The 18,987-nt window shown below is 37.7% G+C and overlaps 2 protein-coding genes across 2 annotated transcripts in view; both read right to left on the minus strand.

Annotated features, from left to right (window-relative positions):
* The window catches only part of frmd5b (FERM domain containing 5b), a 38,652-nt gene extending 24,245 nt beyond the window's left edge, over window positions 1-14,407 (minus strand). Inside the window, exon 1 of the mRNA XM_079866089.1 lies at window positions 14,028-14,407. Coding sequence (XP_079722215.1) covers window positions 14,028-14,129 — 102 coding nt within the window. The 5' untranslated portion in view covers window positions 14,130-14,407. The remainder of the gene's footprint in view (window positions 1-14,027) is intronic.
* Window positions 14,408-14,692: 285 nt separating this feature from the next.
* On the minus strand, window positions 14,693-17,788 carry tmed3 (transmembrane p24 trafficking protein 3). Its single transcript, XM_079866090.1, has 3 exons — window positions 17,518-17,788; window positions 17,039-17,284; window positions 14,693-16,952 (listed from the first exon to the last, which is right to left on the minus strand). Exons 1-3 carry the CDS (start codon window positions 17,659-17,661, stop codon window positions 16,719-16,721), a joined length of 624 nt encoding a protein of 207 aa, XP_079722216.1. The 5' UTR covers window positions 17,662-17,788; the 3' UTR covers window positions 14,693-16,718.
* Between the last annotated feature and the right edge of the window lie 1,199 nt (window positions 17,789-18,987).

The following is an 18,987-nucleotide window of genomic DNA, read 5'->3' on the forward strand; positions in this document are numbered from 1 at the left end:
ATCACATAACCCATATCGCACTGTCAGAGAATGTATTTACATATAACGTACGTATACACATAAAACATGATATCAAAATTTTAAAATCAAACATTTTAAAAGAGAAAAATACATCACGGTTGTTTAAAACAATGAGCATTAAGCTGTGTCGTCAGCAAGTCGTTTCCCATGGTGCTTTTGATCAGCACAGTCGGTGGAGAGCAACTGCGCGCGACTGCAGAATCCGACACGTGCGCCTTGCGGTCGTGAGAGTTTTTTTGACATACGTCAGCATGACATCAGAGCAAGGCGGACCGCACTCGGACACAATTTCTAACCGGCATGCATCTCGCGGTGATCACCGTTGATCGGTTCTGCGCAGATTTTGCTCATCTCAAACAAGCCTATTTTTATGAATGAAACTGTCAGCCCACTCTGACATGCATGCACCGCAGCCAAACACACTTTAACCACGTCTATACCCGCTTGTAATGTTGTGAGGCCAGGGAGGGACACAATTCAAAAGGCTGTTTGCTTCACAAGAAGTGGCGAGTCTGTTTCGATAACTACAACATTCAGCTCCTCCGAACTGGATAATTGCAGTACCGGTGCCTCATTCGGAGTGGAAGTAACCGCAAAGCGTGCTCCCCGAGATGAGACACTGGACCTGGCAGGTGAAGGCAGAGAAAGGGCGAAGCCCATCTCTAACCCCTCTGCCAGATCCATTTGTGAACCCCGCAACTTGAGCCCTCCTCAAAGAGCGATCGGCGGGAGCACAGTGTTCTCAACTCTCACAACAATGCTTATATTCACCCCCTTAGAGGGCTGATTGAGCATGCTGCGCTCCCAAACGAACAACACACAATACATGTGTATCCCCACCCATGATGTAGATTGGGTAGGGATGAACACACTATTGAAATGTTGTTTGCGCGCCATTATAAATTTTTTTTTATATATATATATTTATGGGTGAAAACTCCTGCCTAGCAAATTCAGACAAAAAACACCAGGGACATAGATTCACACAGAGCGCTTGCTGAAGACACAGAAGATGACGCTGTTTGGTTCAGGTGTGCTTCCTGATCGCTGACGTCACATGACGTTCCGTCACACCAATGGACTGGTTTTATACATGCTTCATGACGCAATCACGCAGAGGAGTTCCCACAGCGTTTTGACGCAGCTTGAGTTCCCTTGAAAGGGAACATCGATATTGTTTATTTTCTTTTGACAATACACAATATCATTCAATATTACACAACACCTATTATTAAATACTACTACACATTTGCTGGTGGTAATGCCGTGAATGAGTCTTACCTGTCATGACATTCCCCACTCAGCCTTCTCTTAAAGGAGAACTTGGTAACTTTTTTAACTTAATAAAACTGTCTAGAAATCATTTGGATGGTTAAACAACCTATTCTGGTGATATTGATGACTTTCCCTGCTCCCCCCAGCGTTCCCAGGTGGAAAAACAACCTTGCAACTTGGGGACTGCCGTCCCGGTAAGACAGAAATTGGAAGTCTCGTGAGAAGCGAGAACGAGAACGAGCGCGAAACACGAATTGCTTTACGGCAATTCGACATAAACACACACGCATGTATGATGTATTACCAGATTACCCACCTCGGTAGACATAGCTCCACACGATACAGTTGGCTTGCTCCGATCATAACAAACGCACATGAGCAGCGGTAGAGAGGGGGAGGAGGCCGCCGCAAGTGAGTTTTTTACGTCCGTGTTGTGAAATATACGCCCCCCCACAGCTGTAGGGGGAGCTCGTGGGGAAAACATGCGACAACAAAAGGGAAAATCAGCGAAGAAGTGACTAGAGTTCGCTAGAGTTGCCGAGTTCTCCTTTAAAAAATAAACATTTTATCACAGTGAAATCTACATATAGTTTTCAATGAAAGTATTGTTTAGTTTAAAACATATTGAAGATTAGTGAACAGGCTGTCGATTCATTAAATGATTAGCTATTTCCTCACAAAACTGTTTATTCAGTGTGGTGATATACATTTAAAAATAAAAATGGCCTTTTGTCACCTTCCCTGCATACAGCCAAAGCAGGAGCGTTAGCTTTAGCCGTTGCAATTTTTTGGCTAACGGTTGGAGACTTGCCTTTTAGTGACTTTGCTTTACCCTTTTTTAGGTACACTTTTGTACTTAGAGTGCATAATAGTACCTCAAAGCCAAAGGTACATATTGGTACCAAAAGTGTATATTAGTCCCTAAATGGAACATACCACAAGTAACATTAATAATCAAGTAATTATACAAATTGATTTAATAATCAACACTCAAATAAAACGTTATTTATAAGTTGTACAAACATTTAAATTGCACATAATACTATTAGTATTAATAATAGAATTATCTTTCTCCTCCCATTTTTATTGAAATATTATCATTAATAGGTGGCATGTGTGCTACAAATAATGTTTATTGAATTGACGCATCATTGGAAAACAGTATAGATTAAAAGAATTATCTTGAGATTTAAGAATCCACATCAGTATTGATTTAAATCAAGCAATCTATATTTTCCACACAGCTAACATTTACCTGTTGTAGTTTATCCATGTTGTGGTGCAAAATAGACACTGATACAGACAAAACGACCTCCACTGTATGGGGATTCTTGTGTTGATTAAGGCAATCTTGCTGTTAGGGGAATGTGTCTCTTTAAACACCATTGCTGAATGAGGTTTTTTGTTATAGTGGTGAAAAGATTTTTATGCCAAGCCCTGGTTGTGGCAATAATTTCAGTGGCAGTCAGAGGACAATTAAGGAGAGAGGGTGTGAGCATTTGGCCTGCCTTCTGCTTAATATTTCAGAATCTCTCTGGAGACATCAGAGCTCAATCAAATATTAACAATCACACAGCACTTTGAAGGCATCTTAGAAAGCTTTAGAGCTGTGTGATAGAGGAAAGTCAGATTTTAAAATAATCATTGCCTGCAAAAAGCAGTTCAGGAAGGCGAGGGATCAGGGTCACAACAGCAGCTTTCAGGACTAAACAGACAGATGTGAACTAGCAGACTGGCTTATCAGACATTATAAGCACTAATGTGGAGTATTTCCCCGGTTCAGCACATGTATGTATACAGTATAACACATGGGTGGAAAAACACCAGGAGATGTTATACACAGCAACATCTGCAAGATCGTAAATAAGGCAAGTATTTTGTTTGTTTTTTATAAGTGTGCTCATGATTGGAAGAGAGGCAGAGTTCATGTTAGAAACTACAAGTAATGTCTGACACTAGTAATCTCAGTATGTACTCAGATCTCCATTCACTCGAGATTAAATATTTAAATCAGCTCCATATCAGCATCTCAAACAATATTAATAAATTATTCCTTTCAGGTCATGAGAAGGGAATATATAGTGAGAGTTAAAGGTGTGATTTGTATGCGTGTATGCGTATGTGTGAATGTGAATGTGAGAGAAAAAGAGTGAGGGATATAGATGGTATGGTTCTCTTGGTGAAAAGCAGTCTCTGGTTATTGCTTGCTTGCTACTACTTGTAAGCCCGTCTAAATCGGCTCAATGGAGGTTTCCGATATAACGGGTGAAGGTCTCTGCGTGTTACTGTCTTTCCACGAGGCAAAGTAATTTAATTCCATTTAAGCTTTTATGTGACTCCATCTGACTCTATTTTATCACAACCTCGAATTTAGGTTAGATTGCCAATTGGTTATTGGTCAATTATATAATAGTTTAGCAATACATTTGATTGTTCAAAACTCTTTACTTATATTTTACCCATTCATAAGCTATGTCGCTCAGAGGTCCTCACGCCTTGTTTAACGTGGGTCTCACGATCGTAAGCTCGCCAGCTTCGGTCACCAAACAGAGGTAATTGCTATATACCTGAGATCGGTTGCATTCACGCTTACACAATCAAAGATACGGTAGCCATAATAGCCCCCGTGATAGCATACACTTGAAATTAAAGTAACGTTTACTTCAGTAGAGGTACGGCCACTACTACAGATAAGTCAACCAACTTTGCTTGCCTAGTTTTGGATTGCCCATGCCATGGTTTCCCACATACACTTATCTAAAGTAACATTAAATTAAAACAGAGTTAAGACACACCCAGACTAAGGTTGGTCAAGCAGCACTTTTGCTGTACTAAACGGAAATTCACTTATTGTCTTTGCAAAACACGTACACTTGAATTAGTGGCAAATATTATTCGTTAAATCCGGTCTCTAGTTCATAAACGCCAGAGGAGAACTGGCCCCCGACTGAGCCCGGGTTCTCCCAAGGTTTTTTTTTCTCCATTAGGTCACCTGATGGAGTTTTTCGGTTCCTTGCCACTGTTGCCTTTGGCTTGCTCAGTTGGGGATATTTGGGGATATTTAATTGAATTAATCAATCAACGATACCATTGATCAGCATTACCAAACGTGGACGTTCCACTAGAAACAAACATTGATGTATTGTTTTAATTTATTACTGTGAAGCTGCTTTGATACAACCTATGTTGTGAAAAGCGCTATATAAATAAACTTGACTTGACTTGACTTGACTAATCTGACGCAAAACTTGCGTTAACATACAAATCCGTTTAATCTACTTGGGAAAACAATTTCAGCCACAGTCGGAATAAAATCAAATGTGACAATTTATTATGTCTGGTAAATGTATCATGCCAATTTCATAATCAGTTCAAAGATAATAAATACAAAACATCAAATGCTCTGGAATAAAGAGAGAAGATGCGAATCTTACACTATAAAATACATAATGCGGAGTGTATGCAGGCACTAATTTGAGTTACAAATCGCCATCAAGCCTTCTTCAGCATCTCCCTAAATACTCAGACCAAGGCAGAAACCTCTTTTCAAATGTAAACATGAGCTCACAGTGGGAATTTGCATTAATCACGGTCCCAGACTTACAGGGGACAGGAGTTGATTTACATTGGGGCACACCCACAGCAGTTAACAAGATATCTCCAAACTCTCCACACCTTATTACCTTTTTGGTTTACTTCTGTGGCAATGATAACTTTGTACCAGTCGCACTGAGACATTTCAAATGATACCAAACATGTATAATACTGTATGATAATTGTTCATATTAAACCATATTTTTGGGTGAATTCAGGTAGGGAGGGGTGAAGGGAATGATGTGTAAATTGGTAGGTGATCAACTCAAGTGTGATCATGTCTCGAATGGGGATGGTAATATAGCAAGAGAGTTCAAATGTTAATTTCCTTTGTTTTCTCAGAGACTAGCCCTCTTTTCCAGTTCTTCCAGTTTCTCCAGTCTTACATACTTGACACCAAAAAATAGTATTGTAAGGAGAAGAACTATTTTCTTAATGAAAACTTTTCCTCTCTCTTTTTTAGAACAGTTTTTTCTTTTCCTCTTTAAATATTTTATATCCAAAACCCCAAACCTTCCACATCATGATTTAGACAGTTGCACTGGGACATGCATTGAAATCTTGCAATTAGGACAGAGTGATCTGAGTGACAAAATTATCTACACCTGACAGCATATGGCCAAGATTTACTCTACAGCAACACATTCCCCTATTGTCAAGGCATCCAGTAGGTTAGTATCAAACGAGAAATCAGTTTCAATTCTCCTATACCTTACAGTGAAGTCTATTAATTTGTAAAATGTCAATGCTGCTACAAGTCATATTCCTTGCTGTGTTTTTATGCACTGAGCAAATGTGATTTTTTTTTAATCCTATATGGAGTTTAATAACCTGTATTCACTATTTGCTTTTATTTTATGGAAAAGAGCAACATGAAAATTATGCTAAACCTTTCCTTTTTCTTTTTTTTTTTCACAGAAGAAAATAAGGCAAATGGGTTTAGACTGATATGAGGGTAAGAAGATCAGTCATCATTTACTTAATAGGTAAGTAAATGATGACTGAAATGAAGAGAAATTTTGAAAAACATTTTTCAAAATATGTACAGCCATGTGAGATGAATCCAGTTATATCAGTAGCTTAAATAAAATATGTTTTATTTTACAAGAAGCAAGCACTGAAACCACGACTGCCATATTGGCCTAAAATGATCAAGAACTTAGAACTTAGCCATTTCAAATACATACATATACACACACACACACACACACACACACACACACACACACACACACACACACACACACACACACACACACACATATATATATATACATACACTGTATGTGTGTGCTTGTGTATATATATATATATATATATATATATACCGTGTATTAATTTTCATACAAACATTTCATTGCATTTTGAAGTAACCAAGTAAAATCTCCTGAAACTTATATATAAAGCATGTCTTCACAGAATGACTTGCATCCTGGTGTATTAATTGATTTTTTTCATCAAAGTGTAAATTCATCCTGACCTGGTTTATTTAATCATTTTATCTTTTAGTTGCATTGCTTAAGGATCATCTTACAAGCAGTATCTGAGCAGAAGCAAAATAAAGGAGAAAACCACTATTACGCACAGAATATATAACAGCAAGTTCTCTTATAACAAAATGCTTCTGGTACATCTTTATATTTAACCATCCAAGTCATATAAGACAATACAGTAAGTGATTTCAATGAGTAGGTGAATTTACATTTATTAATTTAGTAAATGCTTTTATTTATTTTCATGTATTTGGCAGATTTAAGGTATTAATTAGATAAGTTAACATTTTAACAGATCATGGATTCTCTGGTAATTGAACTTGGTGTTACTATTCTATTTGAGCTACAAGAATTTGTATTTAACACTTATAAAACCAAAATAAAAATAAAGATCTTTTTCTCTTTTGATATATTCTGCACATCATATAAATAAATAAATGCAATTTTTTGCTTTTATCACGAACAGAAAGAAATCTCTTTTACTCTTTTTTTCTCTCATTCTTATTGTTCATGGTCATGTGTCGATTTAGAAGATTTAGAATGACTGACTGTGGAGTTTGATCTGATGAGGCAGGGGAACTAGCCATACCCTACGGTCATTTTACAAATTACACAGTTAGTTGAGTTTATAAATGCCCTCCACTCTTCTTATTATTACTCTTCAGCACAACAACTGCTGGACTACTAAGTAAAAAAAAGAAATTAAATTTCCAATAACATTTCCAAGCCGTAATACATGTACAATAGAACAAGGATATTTCATTCCACAATACACATGAACACATTTTTTTCCTCAAAAGTATACTGTTTAGTAGCAAACAAGCAATAACCTCAGGCAGTTGCATAAACATAGCCATTAAAGACTATGGGCCCTATCTTGCACCCAGCGCAATTGACTTTGTACACTGACGCATGTATCATTCCTATTTTGCACCCGCGCAAAGCGAGTTTTTCCCTCCACAGAAGCACGTCGCTAAACTAGGGAATGAACTTGCGCTCCCTGGGCGGTTCAGCGCAAAAAAGGAGGCGTGTTCAGGCGCAAACGTTCCTTCATGCTATTTTGCAGGTTTAGAAAACAGTTGCGCCACTAACCAGGAAAAAATAGTTTAAAGTCAGTGGCGCGTTGCGCATGTTATTCATATGCTATTTTAAGGGCGCATGCTTGGCCATAATCAATGTAGCGTGTGCACAACGCGCATACACTTTGATTCTCTCATCTACACAGAAGCAGCAGTTTTCATTTTTGCAAATCATACATTATTACGATAGATAGATAGATAGATAGATAGATAGATAGATAGATAGATAGATAGATAGATAGATAATTTATTATAAAATCATACATCTAGCTTACACATTTACCCAAATTATCATACGCCTTTTTAACCGAAGTTAATTTGGGTGGGTTTCTCCATCCCCAACGTCCCTGACGAGAGCGTTGCTCTCCTCGGCTGTGAACCGCTCCTCGCGTGCGTCTGGCAAATCCGCCGTTATAATAGGAATCCGCTTTAGAACAAGCGCGCCTGCTCTTAAAGGGAATGTGAGATGACGCTCTGATTGGTTTATTTCACGTTACGCCCAAACCACACCTATGAATAATGAAGCTACTTCAGACCAACCCATTTTAGATTTGCGCCTGGCGCAAGAGTCATTTATCCCGCCGGGAAAATAGCAACAGCGCCAAGACCCGCCCACAAAGTTACTTGCGCTTTGCGCTTTGACACTTGCGTTTCAGATCGTTAAAATAGGGCCCTATGACTTAAGTACTAGTATCACTTAGTCAAGGGACAGTCAGTCTTACTTTTTGGTATCAAATTAGACCAATCTAAAAATAAAAAAAAACTGTAACTGACTTGATAAAGTTATGTACTGTATGAACCTTAAAGGTTTGGTCTTTGGAGAAAGACTTAGCAGTTTATGCCTCCTTTTTACCAAGAAAACCATTTATGAACCATATCTCTCATTCCATGTCACTTTCTTTCTTTTTCTCTCTCATGTGCAAACACACACATACAGTAACACAAATCTCACCTTCAACTCTCACTATTGGTTTCCCTTTTCATGACCTGAAAGGCATAATTTATTAATATTATTTATGTTGCTGATATGGAGCAACCCGGTATCACGACAAGACGTGAAATAATCACGTTGGTCCCCTTTGGAAAACGTGTAGATGTCACAGTTTAACGCCCTCAAACGTGAATCTTACACGTACCCTCAAACGTGAATCTTACACGTACCCTCAAACGTGAATCTTACACGTACCATTATCCCGGGACGTTTGCTAATCCTACCCCAATCTAATCATAACCATTTCTTAAAACTAAGTTACGTAGGCTACAATTTTAAAGAAAAACAACAGACAGACAATCACAATAATTTATTTAATGAGAAAATGTCAAAATCGGTACCAAAAGTTGTTCAAGTGACGATGTGTGGCAGTCCTCTCTGGCAGTGGTTTTGTATGAGGTAACAGAGCAGAATTTAAGTTATTAATTCAAATGAAATGAAATGTTAATCCGTCTTCGGTTCGGTTCGCTGAGGGCTGCGCGGCACAGTGCGCGCTTCATTTCAAATTGTGAATGTGCATGACGCAATCTGTGACGAAGCAGGCGAGGGGAGAGCCAATGAGCGTTTGATATTGCCGTAACCATAGTAACCTGTCGTAACGCTTCGGGCGCAATTTTTGAATTTGAATTCATAACAAACGGGGTTTGACGTTTACGGTCAAGATGACGATTACTGGATAAAGGGCTGAGTTTGGATCTTTTTCTTATAATTTATAATTGTTTTCTAGGTAGTTTTAAGAAATTGTTATGGTAGGTTTAGGGGTAGGATTCGTGGCTCAAACTATCTTTTAATGCCATATTGTTCATAAAAATGCAATTTTCATACACATATCTGTCCATACGTTTTATCATTTTAATATTGTCCATAAAATGGGTATGTTTAGGTGTCGGAGTAGAGTTAAGGGATCTTACATTTATAATCTATAAAATGGAATAGGAAATTGTACAGATATCTTCAATATATGGCAAACGTGTATGATTCACGTTTGAGAACATGTATGATTCACGTTTGAGGGTACGTGTAAGATTCACGTTTGAGGGCGTTAAACTGTGACATCTACACGTTTTCCAAAGGGGACCAACGTGATTATTTCACGTCTTGTCGTGATACCGGGTTGCATGGAGCTGATTTGAATATTTAATCTCAAGTGAATGGAGATCTGAGAACATATACTGACACGCTGTCAGACATTGCTTGTAGTTTCTGACATGAACTCTGCCTTTCTTCCGATCATGAGCACACAAACAAAATACTTGCCTCATTTACCATCTTGCAGATATTGCTGTTTTTCCACCCATGTGTCATACTGTACTTGCATGTGCTGAACCAGGCAAATGAATACAATAATACAATACCATTGCCATTGTTATTTGACAACATTAAATACAATACCATTGTTTTCATTCCTCAAAGGATTTGATTAAAGTTATTGATAATTTGTGTTCTAGAAAAAGAGATGCCATCCCCATGAAAACAACGACAAATCATAATGCCTCATGTTCATGCATGCTACTGTGAGATATGAAAGAAAGAGAAGCAATTAGATACTGCAAACTGAGCAAGACGTGCCTTCCTGAGGACATGCCTTCAACAACTGGTACTTTCATTTCAAGTTAATTATGACTCTGAAATGCTAATTAGAACAATGCAGCCAAAATAGGATAAGTCAAGAGCGGTACAGTGGACAAATTATATAACATTTTACAAGTGAATTATCTGAATAGTTGACGTTTGACAGACGTGTAGTATGTGTGGCCAAACAATAAGCAGTGAAATATAGCTGAGAGGCACCGCTGACCTACACAAAGGTGAGCTCTGTAATGAAGGTATATGTGTGAGTGTCTCAGATATCTGGTCTCTTGATGTGTGACTGCCAGGAGCCAAACGCAGTCAGCAGTCTCTCAAAAGAGAGAGGCCATATTTCACTAATAAGCATTTCATCACTAACCAAACTCCACTGTCCTGATCAATCAATTACAGAGGACGATCCCAAGTGGGACAGGGGCGGAAAGGACAGAAGAGGATTGTCTCTGTTTGCAATGTCTAGCCGCCATGTTTGAATGAATCCTGTGTAACAGACGGGTATGTGTGTTTGCACACGTGTGCTTATATCCTGTCTGACGAGAGCAGGAGCAGCTGGGAACCGATGATGGAATCGGCCTGTTGCCATGGAGACCACAGCATCACACAGAATTCCAAGGACAATGGAATGTCACAATCTGATGCTGATATTCCCAGACATACCACAAACATGACCTCACACAACTAGTACCATGAATGACTACTAAATTCACTATTCCAAGAGTTAATGTTTCATGTTGTCAAATATATAACTTATACACAGGACACTTACTATTTCAAATCCATTAACTTCTTTTCTTGGAAAATTTCTTTGTTCCAGTGTTTAAGAATTCTGCCTCAACTGAGCTCTGAACATAATCCTTTAGTAACTTGTGCATGTGGAGTTCAGTCATGGTAAACTGTCCCACCAAAATGAGTTTCAGACACATGAGCATATATATATATAAATAAATAAATAAATATATCCCCAAACCCTGGGTTGAGCCATTTTTTAGGGTTATTTTTTCTGTGTTTGGATAGTTTTTGTGTTACCCAGCTCCTGGGTCAGACGTAACAACCCAGTGTTTGGGTAGTTTTTGTGTAACCTGGATCGTGGGTCAGACGTAACAACCCAGTGTTTGGGTAGTTTTTGTGTAACCCGGATACTGGGTCAGACATAACAACCCAGGGGTCGAGTTATTTATTGCAGGCTTTTTGCGACCTCTTCAGGAGAGAGCAGTGCAGCTCCGTCAAATTGGTGAAGGTTTGTGTACATTTTATTTTAGCTATAAATTCGTTATTGTGATGTATATTGTTTAATTTTATGCAAAGCAACATCCAGGGGCGCGATGTGAGTCACCTACACGAGTGTCATGTGACTTGCGTCGGCCTTTTCACGTGATTTCTTTGTATAAAAGTTTAGGATTTTATTCAAAAAGATACAGAATATATACTTAGGATGTTAAAATATGTCCTCAGAGCTGTTCACTGTTTGTTTATGGACAGGTTATGGGGCCATTCACCGCATACTTTGGCTACGAGTGAAACACAGGGCAGCGGTCTGAAGTTAGAAGTCGTCGTCCGTCCCAGTTAGAGATGAGTCCTACCTTAGGACCCAAGCAATCCGATTGGTTCAAAGCACATTTTATGGGTAATCGCTTTAGTGCCTGGTTACAAATCAGACAAAATCACTTTATTATATAAGACGTTTGAACTACGTTATAACAACCATTGATGTCTAAACTTATATGTTTCATATACTAGTATATAACCGAAGCTATAGATTGTAAAAATAAACATTTCTCGTTTTTTTAGTTAGCTTACATATACAATTCAATTATTATACAATAGCTGTCTGTCTTTCTGTAAAGCTGTACTGTGAAAAGCGCTATACAAATAAATATATTAGTTGATGGCAGAAAACTGCTAGACTACCTGCTTAAAATGTTTTTACAAACTGCTTTTATCTTATCTTGTACATAGCAGCGGGATTTAGCTGTAGGCCTACATAGCAGCGTGATTTGGCATGCTACATAAATCTACCACATAAAGCTAAAACAGCTCACGTTAGCAACAAGAAGTTATCGCAAGAACAGCTTTAGATCAGGCATACTACAAGGTGTGACTCATCTCTACCATCTCTTCACCACACAGGTGTGGTGATAGGTATTTTCTTTAGCGCCTGATTACAATTCCTACAAAATCATGCTATGATAAATGCTGTTTGAACTATAATGACCATTAATGTCTGTATTAGTTAGCTTAGCATAGCATACAGATACCCAAATTAGCCTGATAGCTTTATACACGCATTTTCACTTGTCCTACATTTACAATCATCTTTAAGGTAATTACATGTTAAATAAAGTGTTAAATGTCCAAATATATTTCAATTATAAAAAGAATGTAATGATGTTCAATTATTCACTTAATAGGCTATTGTTATTATTATTAATAATAATAATTAAACTAATTAACAGTTTATCAAGTGAAATAAATGTTCAATTTGTTTTTTTATGCACTAGGCTATATAGTAACCTATATATATATATTTTAAAATTAATATCGTTCGTATACTTAGTATAGGCTAATCAATAATTGACCCGATTTTGAGGGAGGACCCGATTTGTCATGACACCGGCACGAGAACAGAGACTGGTCAATTACACATGAATTACTTCTAAATGTTTTTATTTTTACTTCTAATATTTGTTAAATGAGCTTAAATGTAGGCAATATGTATTAAAAAATGATATAAAATATGCTATACTGTAAAATATGATCGAAAATAAAGGAATTATCATGCAAAGTTGCAAACCATTGGATGTGTGTAGTATTTAAAAAAGTTTAGAGGATTTAAGTTAATCGGTAAACAATAATTTATGTATGAAGTAAAAAAAAAAAAGAAAGAAAGTATTATAGTAAAAAATTAATCAACCCATTATGCTGGGTTAAATAACCCAATTTGCTGGGTAACCCAACATGTGTCATGTCCTATTTTTTACCCAGCCCTTGGGTTGAAAACAACCCAAAGTGGGTTGTTTTTAACCCAGTGTTTTTAGAGTGAGAGCAGCTGCAAAGTATTAGGCATATTATAGCTTCTGCAATCTTTCAGCAACTGTTGTTGACTCTGAACATCTGTGAATAGCTCAGCCCAGGAGGAAACTCGTTAATAAAAACATGCCTATCACTTTCATTCCACCTGGGATATTTTCATTCTCTAGCTTTTCAAGGACAACATACATATATTTATACAAACAAAACCACTGCTCTTCTTGGCAACTTAGCATCTCAGCCAATGATTTTGCTATGATATTAAGATGACTCATTATAACAATCCAAAACTTTGCTTTTAATTATTCACTTAATACAATGATGCAATACAACTCAATAAATTACATTAATGGCACATTCTAATCAATTAACTTAAAGCAATTAATCTCCATTCATGCTTTTGGGTTGCCTTAGACAAGTAGTAGGAAACAAATGCATCAAGAACACTGTATAGCCTATTGAAACAGTCAGGGAATTTGTCTAGAAACATAGCTGAATTGCACGGTAATGTGGCTTGTAGTATGTTTGGCCAAACAAGAAGAACAGGGACAGCTAGTGAATCACCATTACAGTGTTGCACGTATATGCTACAACAATCTTTCAGCAGCTGTTATCGTGGATAGTTCGCCCCGAGAGGCAATTTAATGTATGAAACCTTTCCACTAGTGCCTCTTCCCACTGAATGTGACTCAGGTCTCTCGGGCTGGCGGCAGGCAATACGTGACAGGTGACCCGATACAGACGGGTCACCGAAACCAGCGCTGATTCATTCATCAAGGAAATGTCCTAACACGTTAATTAGCCATTACGCATTGCAGCCCTTGTGCAGTGTCCAGATTCGTACAGATGCTCGCGGATTTTCCCGCTTGAATGCGCAGTATCAGCAGCGCGAACATTAAAGCACGTGTGTCGGTGATGGGGATAACCCGCTTGTGATGATGAAAACATGTTAATACTGACCTGAACCGTGCAAGTGTATTCCGAGTCGTCCAGCAGTCGCACTGTACAGTTGAATTCCCTGTCAAGAGTCCGATCGCTGCCACTCATCAGTCGGCTCAACATATTGGCCAGTCAGTACAGACGCACGAGCGTTTAGGACGAGCGCAACATGTCACTCACTGCAGACATGCCAGACAGACCCTTCTCGGTGATCAGAAGCCCCTTTGAGTCATTGCTCCCCATCATTATCCTTCGGACTGGACGGTGTGGTCTCCTCTGCCGTTGGTGGTTCTATGCCAACGTTGGAGGTAGTCCAATGCACTGAATAGGCTCAGGCACAACAGCCCATCCATATTCATGCATTATTTCAAGGGAGGGCTGAGGCGAAATGTATTCATAAACTGAAAGCCAGTGAGAGTCAATGTTCATAACTGTGTAGATGTTGGACTCAGACTGTCATATGGACTCTGGAGGATCATTTACACTTAGACTATTAAAAAAGAACACTATAATAACTTAAGTTTCTGTCCAACAAAATGTATTTTACATTATTGTTTACATCTATTATATCAACAGTTAAGATGGTCTTGCTTGTGCCAAATATTTATTTACATCAAGAAGTATTTTTTTATTTCATCTGAGATGTTTCAGTGATTATATGCCATTAAGACGATTCATAAAATCAATCCCAAACTTTGCTTTTAATTGTTCAATTTACATAAGGCAGGAATATAAACAACTTGATTTAAGGTAATAATGACATAATAAATCAATGCAATCACAAATCAATTCAACTTCCAGGGCTGAGGTAAATGAAAAAAAGAGATAGGCTATGTTTGTAACAAATATTTGAAGAATATGAATTAGGTCTATAAAATAGCACAATAAGTTGATGTTTCAGTTAGAGGCATCATATGTGACAGACATGATGTAAGCCCTTAAATTGTGTGCATGCAGTTTGCACTTGACAGAATTTATAATTAAGGGGTCATGAACTGAATTTGTATTATTTTTTTGTTTCCTGGTGTGCACTTATAGTGCAAGTATGATTTTTACATCAAAAAGGGTCAATTTATAAATAAAAGGCCAATTACTGTGATTATAGCCCTCTGATTTGAACGCTCTGTCGGATGTGTCGTGTCTGCTATGAGACTCCGTAAACGCTCACTGCTGTGACTGGCTAGCATCTTTGCACATGAAACAAGTATTGCATGTGGAACTCTTCTGAAAACTTTTACTAGATATTTACTATTACTGCTGTCGAGGTTAATTAATCATGAAAAGTATTGATTATAGCATTAGATTTAGATCTACTCCTACCACATGAATTGTTGCAGCGATGAGCATTGTAGCCGATGACAGACACAAATGCAGTGATCTCGTGATTGTAACTCGATTTCTGCACTCTCACAAATGCTTTTATCATAACAGTCCAAACACAATGTTATTAAGAGATGTATTGCACCGTGTAGACAGCGTCATTGATAAACGGAAGTTTTGGTGAGAGTCCAGAACTCTGACACATTAACAGCAATAAACGATTTTGAGACAAAGAATGTCGGACTGTACTTGAATCATATTAGAAATCACTGATCACAGAACGCGGCTACTTACATGTTATGGCATTACTGTCGGGTGACTCGTGTCCATATCTTACAGTAATAGGCTGTTTGCAAAGCCTGCGCCGTAATTGCGACTGATTTACCAAAGAATCCACAGTGAAATGTACCAAACAAATAAAAGACATTCACATAGCCTAGTTGAAAATAAATAACGACTTTCCTAGAATTAGGATCCTTTGCAGGTAATGTTGTTTTTAGTCCAGTGATCCTGTATCTCTATTCTCATCTCAGTAATGCGCCAGCGGGCGGGGCCAAAGATACGATAATGTAGAAGTAGGCGTTGATCTGATTCTAGAGGCGGTCTCTCGTCGCATTATTATTATGTCATAATGTGACGTAATCCGAAATGAGTCATTTTCGGAGCAGGGTTTCAATAAAAGCTGTTTTTGGACTAACGAGGCAGATTTGAGTTCTGAAACCTGCAGGATCTTTTTTATAGTACAATGACCTCTTACATGTCAAAAGATCAAAGAAATTTTTATTTCTCAATTCATGACCCCTTTAAGAGATGAAGGGGAAAATTATACTTTTTATAGTTTGCCAGATATATCTATATACATATAAATAAACCACCTGCATGAATTTTCCCTTTTGAATGTGGGATAAACAAAGAAGGGCTTTGCTAAATAGAAAAATAGAGGTTCAACTCAACAACATAATCATTCATTATCATATCATTATAGTTACCATACAAAAACTACCAAAACTATTGTTTTCTATAAAGGTATGTTAAGACATATGCATTTAAAGTTGACAAGAGCACACTTCAAGTGGATAAAGTACAATGTTAACAAAACAAACAACACTGGTACAAACCAAAAACAGTCAGATGTGGCATTATAAAGGTGCAGCAGGTCGATTTCCATTACTGCAACAGTAAGCAATGCACATAGAGGCCGATTTGAATATACAACACAAGATAATGGACTCTTTTAGTACATGACTCTGTAATTAAGGCATTTTGTTTGACATCAATGTTATTTTTTATTGGTTGTAGGCAACAGTCAAGACTTTTCGTTTTAAGGGGATCAGACTAATAAATCAGCAGATTATCTTCAAGGAGAGAAGACGGCAAACTAGAGATCTAGGTCTATGTGCTGGTGGCAACACTGGCTTTCTTGTCATTGAAGAAACTCTTAAGCATAAGCACCTGGCCAATACAGACCACAAACAGGATGATGGCCTCCCCAATGGACCAAATGTGCACACGCTCATTCAGATCTTCAGCCCTGAGTCGGTCCTGAGCCTCTCGAAGACGATACCAGGTCTGAGAGTCTGAAACCACTTTCAGGATCTCATGGATAGACAAGCAGGCCGACTCCATCTGCATGATTTATTCAGAGGTTCATATCAAATGCATATATGCAGAGTGCATGCTGTGTGTGAGTGCATGGCATTTGTGTTTCTCACCTGTGTGAGAGCTGTCGCTCCGTTCATGTCAGGCAATAATCTGGCATCCTCTCCAGTTCGGAAGTCCAGGTATACAGTTTTGTGAGAGAAGGTCGAGAACTCGTTGCTGAAGCAGACCTTGTACACTCCCTTCATGGTTGTTGTATGGGAAAAGCTGTCATATTGCTTTTTTCGTTCCTGATACAGCATGTTATTCACTGGATCTGTCACAAAACAGTCAACATCATAGTTTCCTCCAGCAATTACCTGTATGAAAAGGAGAGAATTAATACTGAAATTTGGGAATATGGAATATATCGTATCTTCAGTTGTTTAACCGTGTTGAATAATAACATCTGAAGCCGCAAAAATCACGGTAATATCTGTTTGTGCTCCAAAAAAAAAAAAAAAAAAAAAAAAAAAAAAATCAACAAACGTGGACTTGCAAAAGATAAATGATAAACCAACATTGCAAAACACAAAAGAGTCAATTAAGTTACCTGAAAGTCTACATCAAACTTGACTCCTTGTTCTAGGTCTTCGTAAAAGCATTGTTTCTCGTTATCGGGCAATTCAAAAGTTAACTCGGTAGCATTTATAAAGGCTATGTACACAGCCAAAATGAAAAGACAAGGGTGTCTCATGATGGAAGAAAACTTAAATTATTATTCTTTACAATGCACAGAAAGCCTCCTCCATTGAGTTAAAGCTGGTTTGCTGAACTCACTCTGCTACTTGACAGCTTGAAGCGACACACCACTGACGTGGCAGGACGACGGGACACTTCCGGGTTATTTGGCGTTTTACTTTTCAAAATAAATTAAGGTGCGATTATTTCATTAATTATTTTAGATCATTTCAGATTATTTTTATTTTCTTATTTTCAATTCTAAGTTCCTGACTGACCTGTTCTATATACAGTTACCTGTAGGGGGCAGTAAAGAAGGCAATAATATCATTCTTATTACCTCATGGTTTTATAATATCCTATTACTTCGACAAAGCAAAGTACAAAGCTGTTTCCAGTACATAAACTAGTTGGTGTACACTTTATAGTTAAAAGTTTTCATGTTCTGATAGCTCTACGGAGTGTAGACTCAGGAAGTGGGGTAGGAAATACATATATAGGCTTTAAAAAGAAGCAATTTAATAAATTAGCCTACTTTACAAAGTAGAAGACTTAAAATAAATATTTGTATTCATATTTTTCCCCCACTTTTTCACTATGAGTTCTGAAATATTCTTTGTTTAATTCTGTATAGCAATCAACAACAAATTTACAAGAAGCTTGCGAGTTTTATGATCCTTATTTCCAAATATTTGATTTTCTACACAGCCTTCAAAATGTTGACCTTTCTAATCATTGTTATTTTTTCATTGGCTAGGAAGAAAAAAAAATAGGCTGGAGCCTTAAACCTTGGCATGATTTAGCGCAAGGTTATGTATACAAATATGTGCTCCTCCATGTTGCAGGTCCTCGCCTGAATAGAAAGTATCAAATACACACCCAAACACTATTCTAACCATTACAATGACCTTATAAAGAAAATGTAAGTGGCACTGACCGAATCCCTATGCCACGATGTTGTCTCGACAATTTTCTCAGTATTTACTAAAGCAGGATTTTTCAAACATTTTATGCCAAGGACCTGCAAATATGATTCATTTATAATAAGGTATTTTCATGTTTAAAGGCAAATTTATCCTGTGTGAGGGGAAAAAGGGGAAATATTTACTTTGATTACGTTGACTATGTTTTGCACCAGTCTATCTGATAAGGTAGACTGTCAATTCACCCCTGACAATTTTAAGTGTCATTTTTTTTCGCTTAAATCAGACTGTAAGCCAGCACTACTAGTCATTTCAAATGTATTATGATTTATGACACTATTGATGACTCTTGTTCCTGTGTATGCCAAAGCCGCATTTTACAACCTTCACTCTTATTTTGAAATTCGAGGCTGGAGCAC

The sequence above is a fragment of the Squalius cephalus genome, assembly GCF_949319135.1.
Source record: "Squalius cephalus genome assembly, chromosome: 3".
NCBI lineage: Eukaryota > Metazoa > Chordata > Actinopteri > Cypriniformes > Leuciscidae > Squalius > Squalius cephalus.

What these genes read in the sequence shown, in the direction of transcription:
- tmed3 (XM_079866090.1), bottom strand. Translation starts at nt 17,661, where the DNA reads ATGAGACACCCTTGTCTTTTCATTTTGGCTGTGTACATAGCCTTTATA. An exon ending in AGTTTGATGTAGACTTTCAG is followed by an intron (nt 17,285 to 17,517) that starts GTAACTTAATTG and finishes CTTTTCATACAG; the next exon opens with GTAATTGCTGGAGGAAACTA. An exon ending in GAGCGACAGCTCTCACACAG is followed by an intron (nt 16,953 to 17,038) that starts GTGAGAAACACA and finishes TAAATCATGCAG; the next exon opens with ATGGAGTCGGCCTGCTTGTC.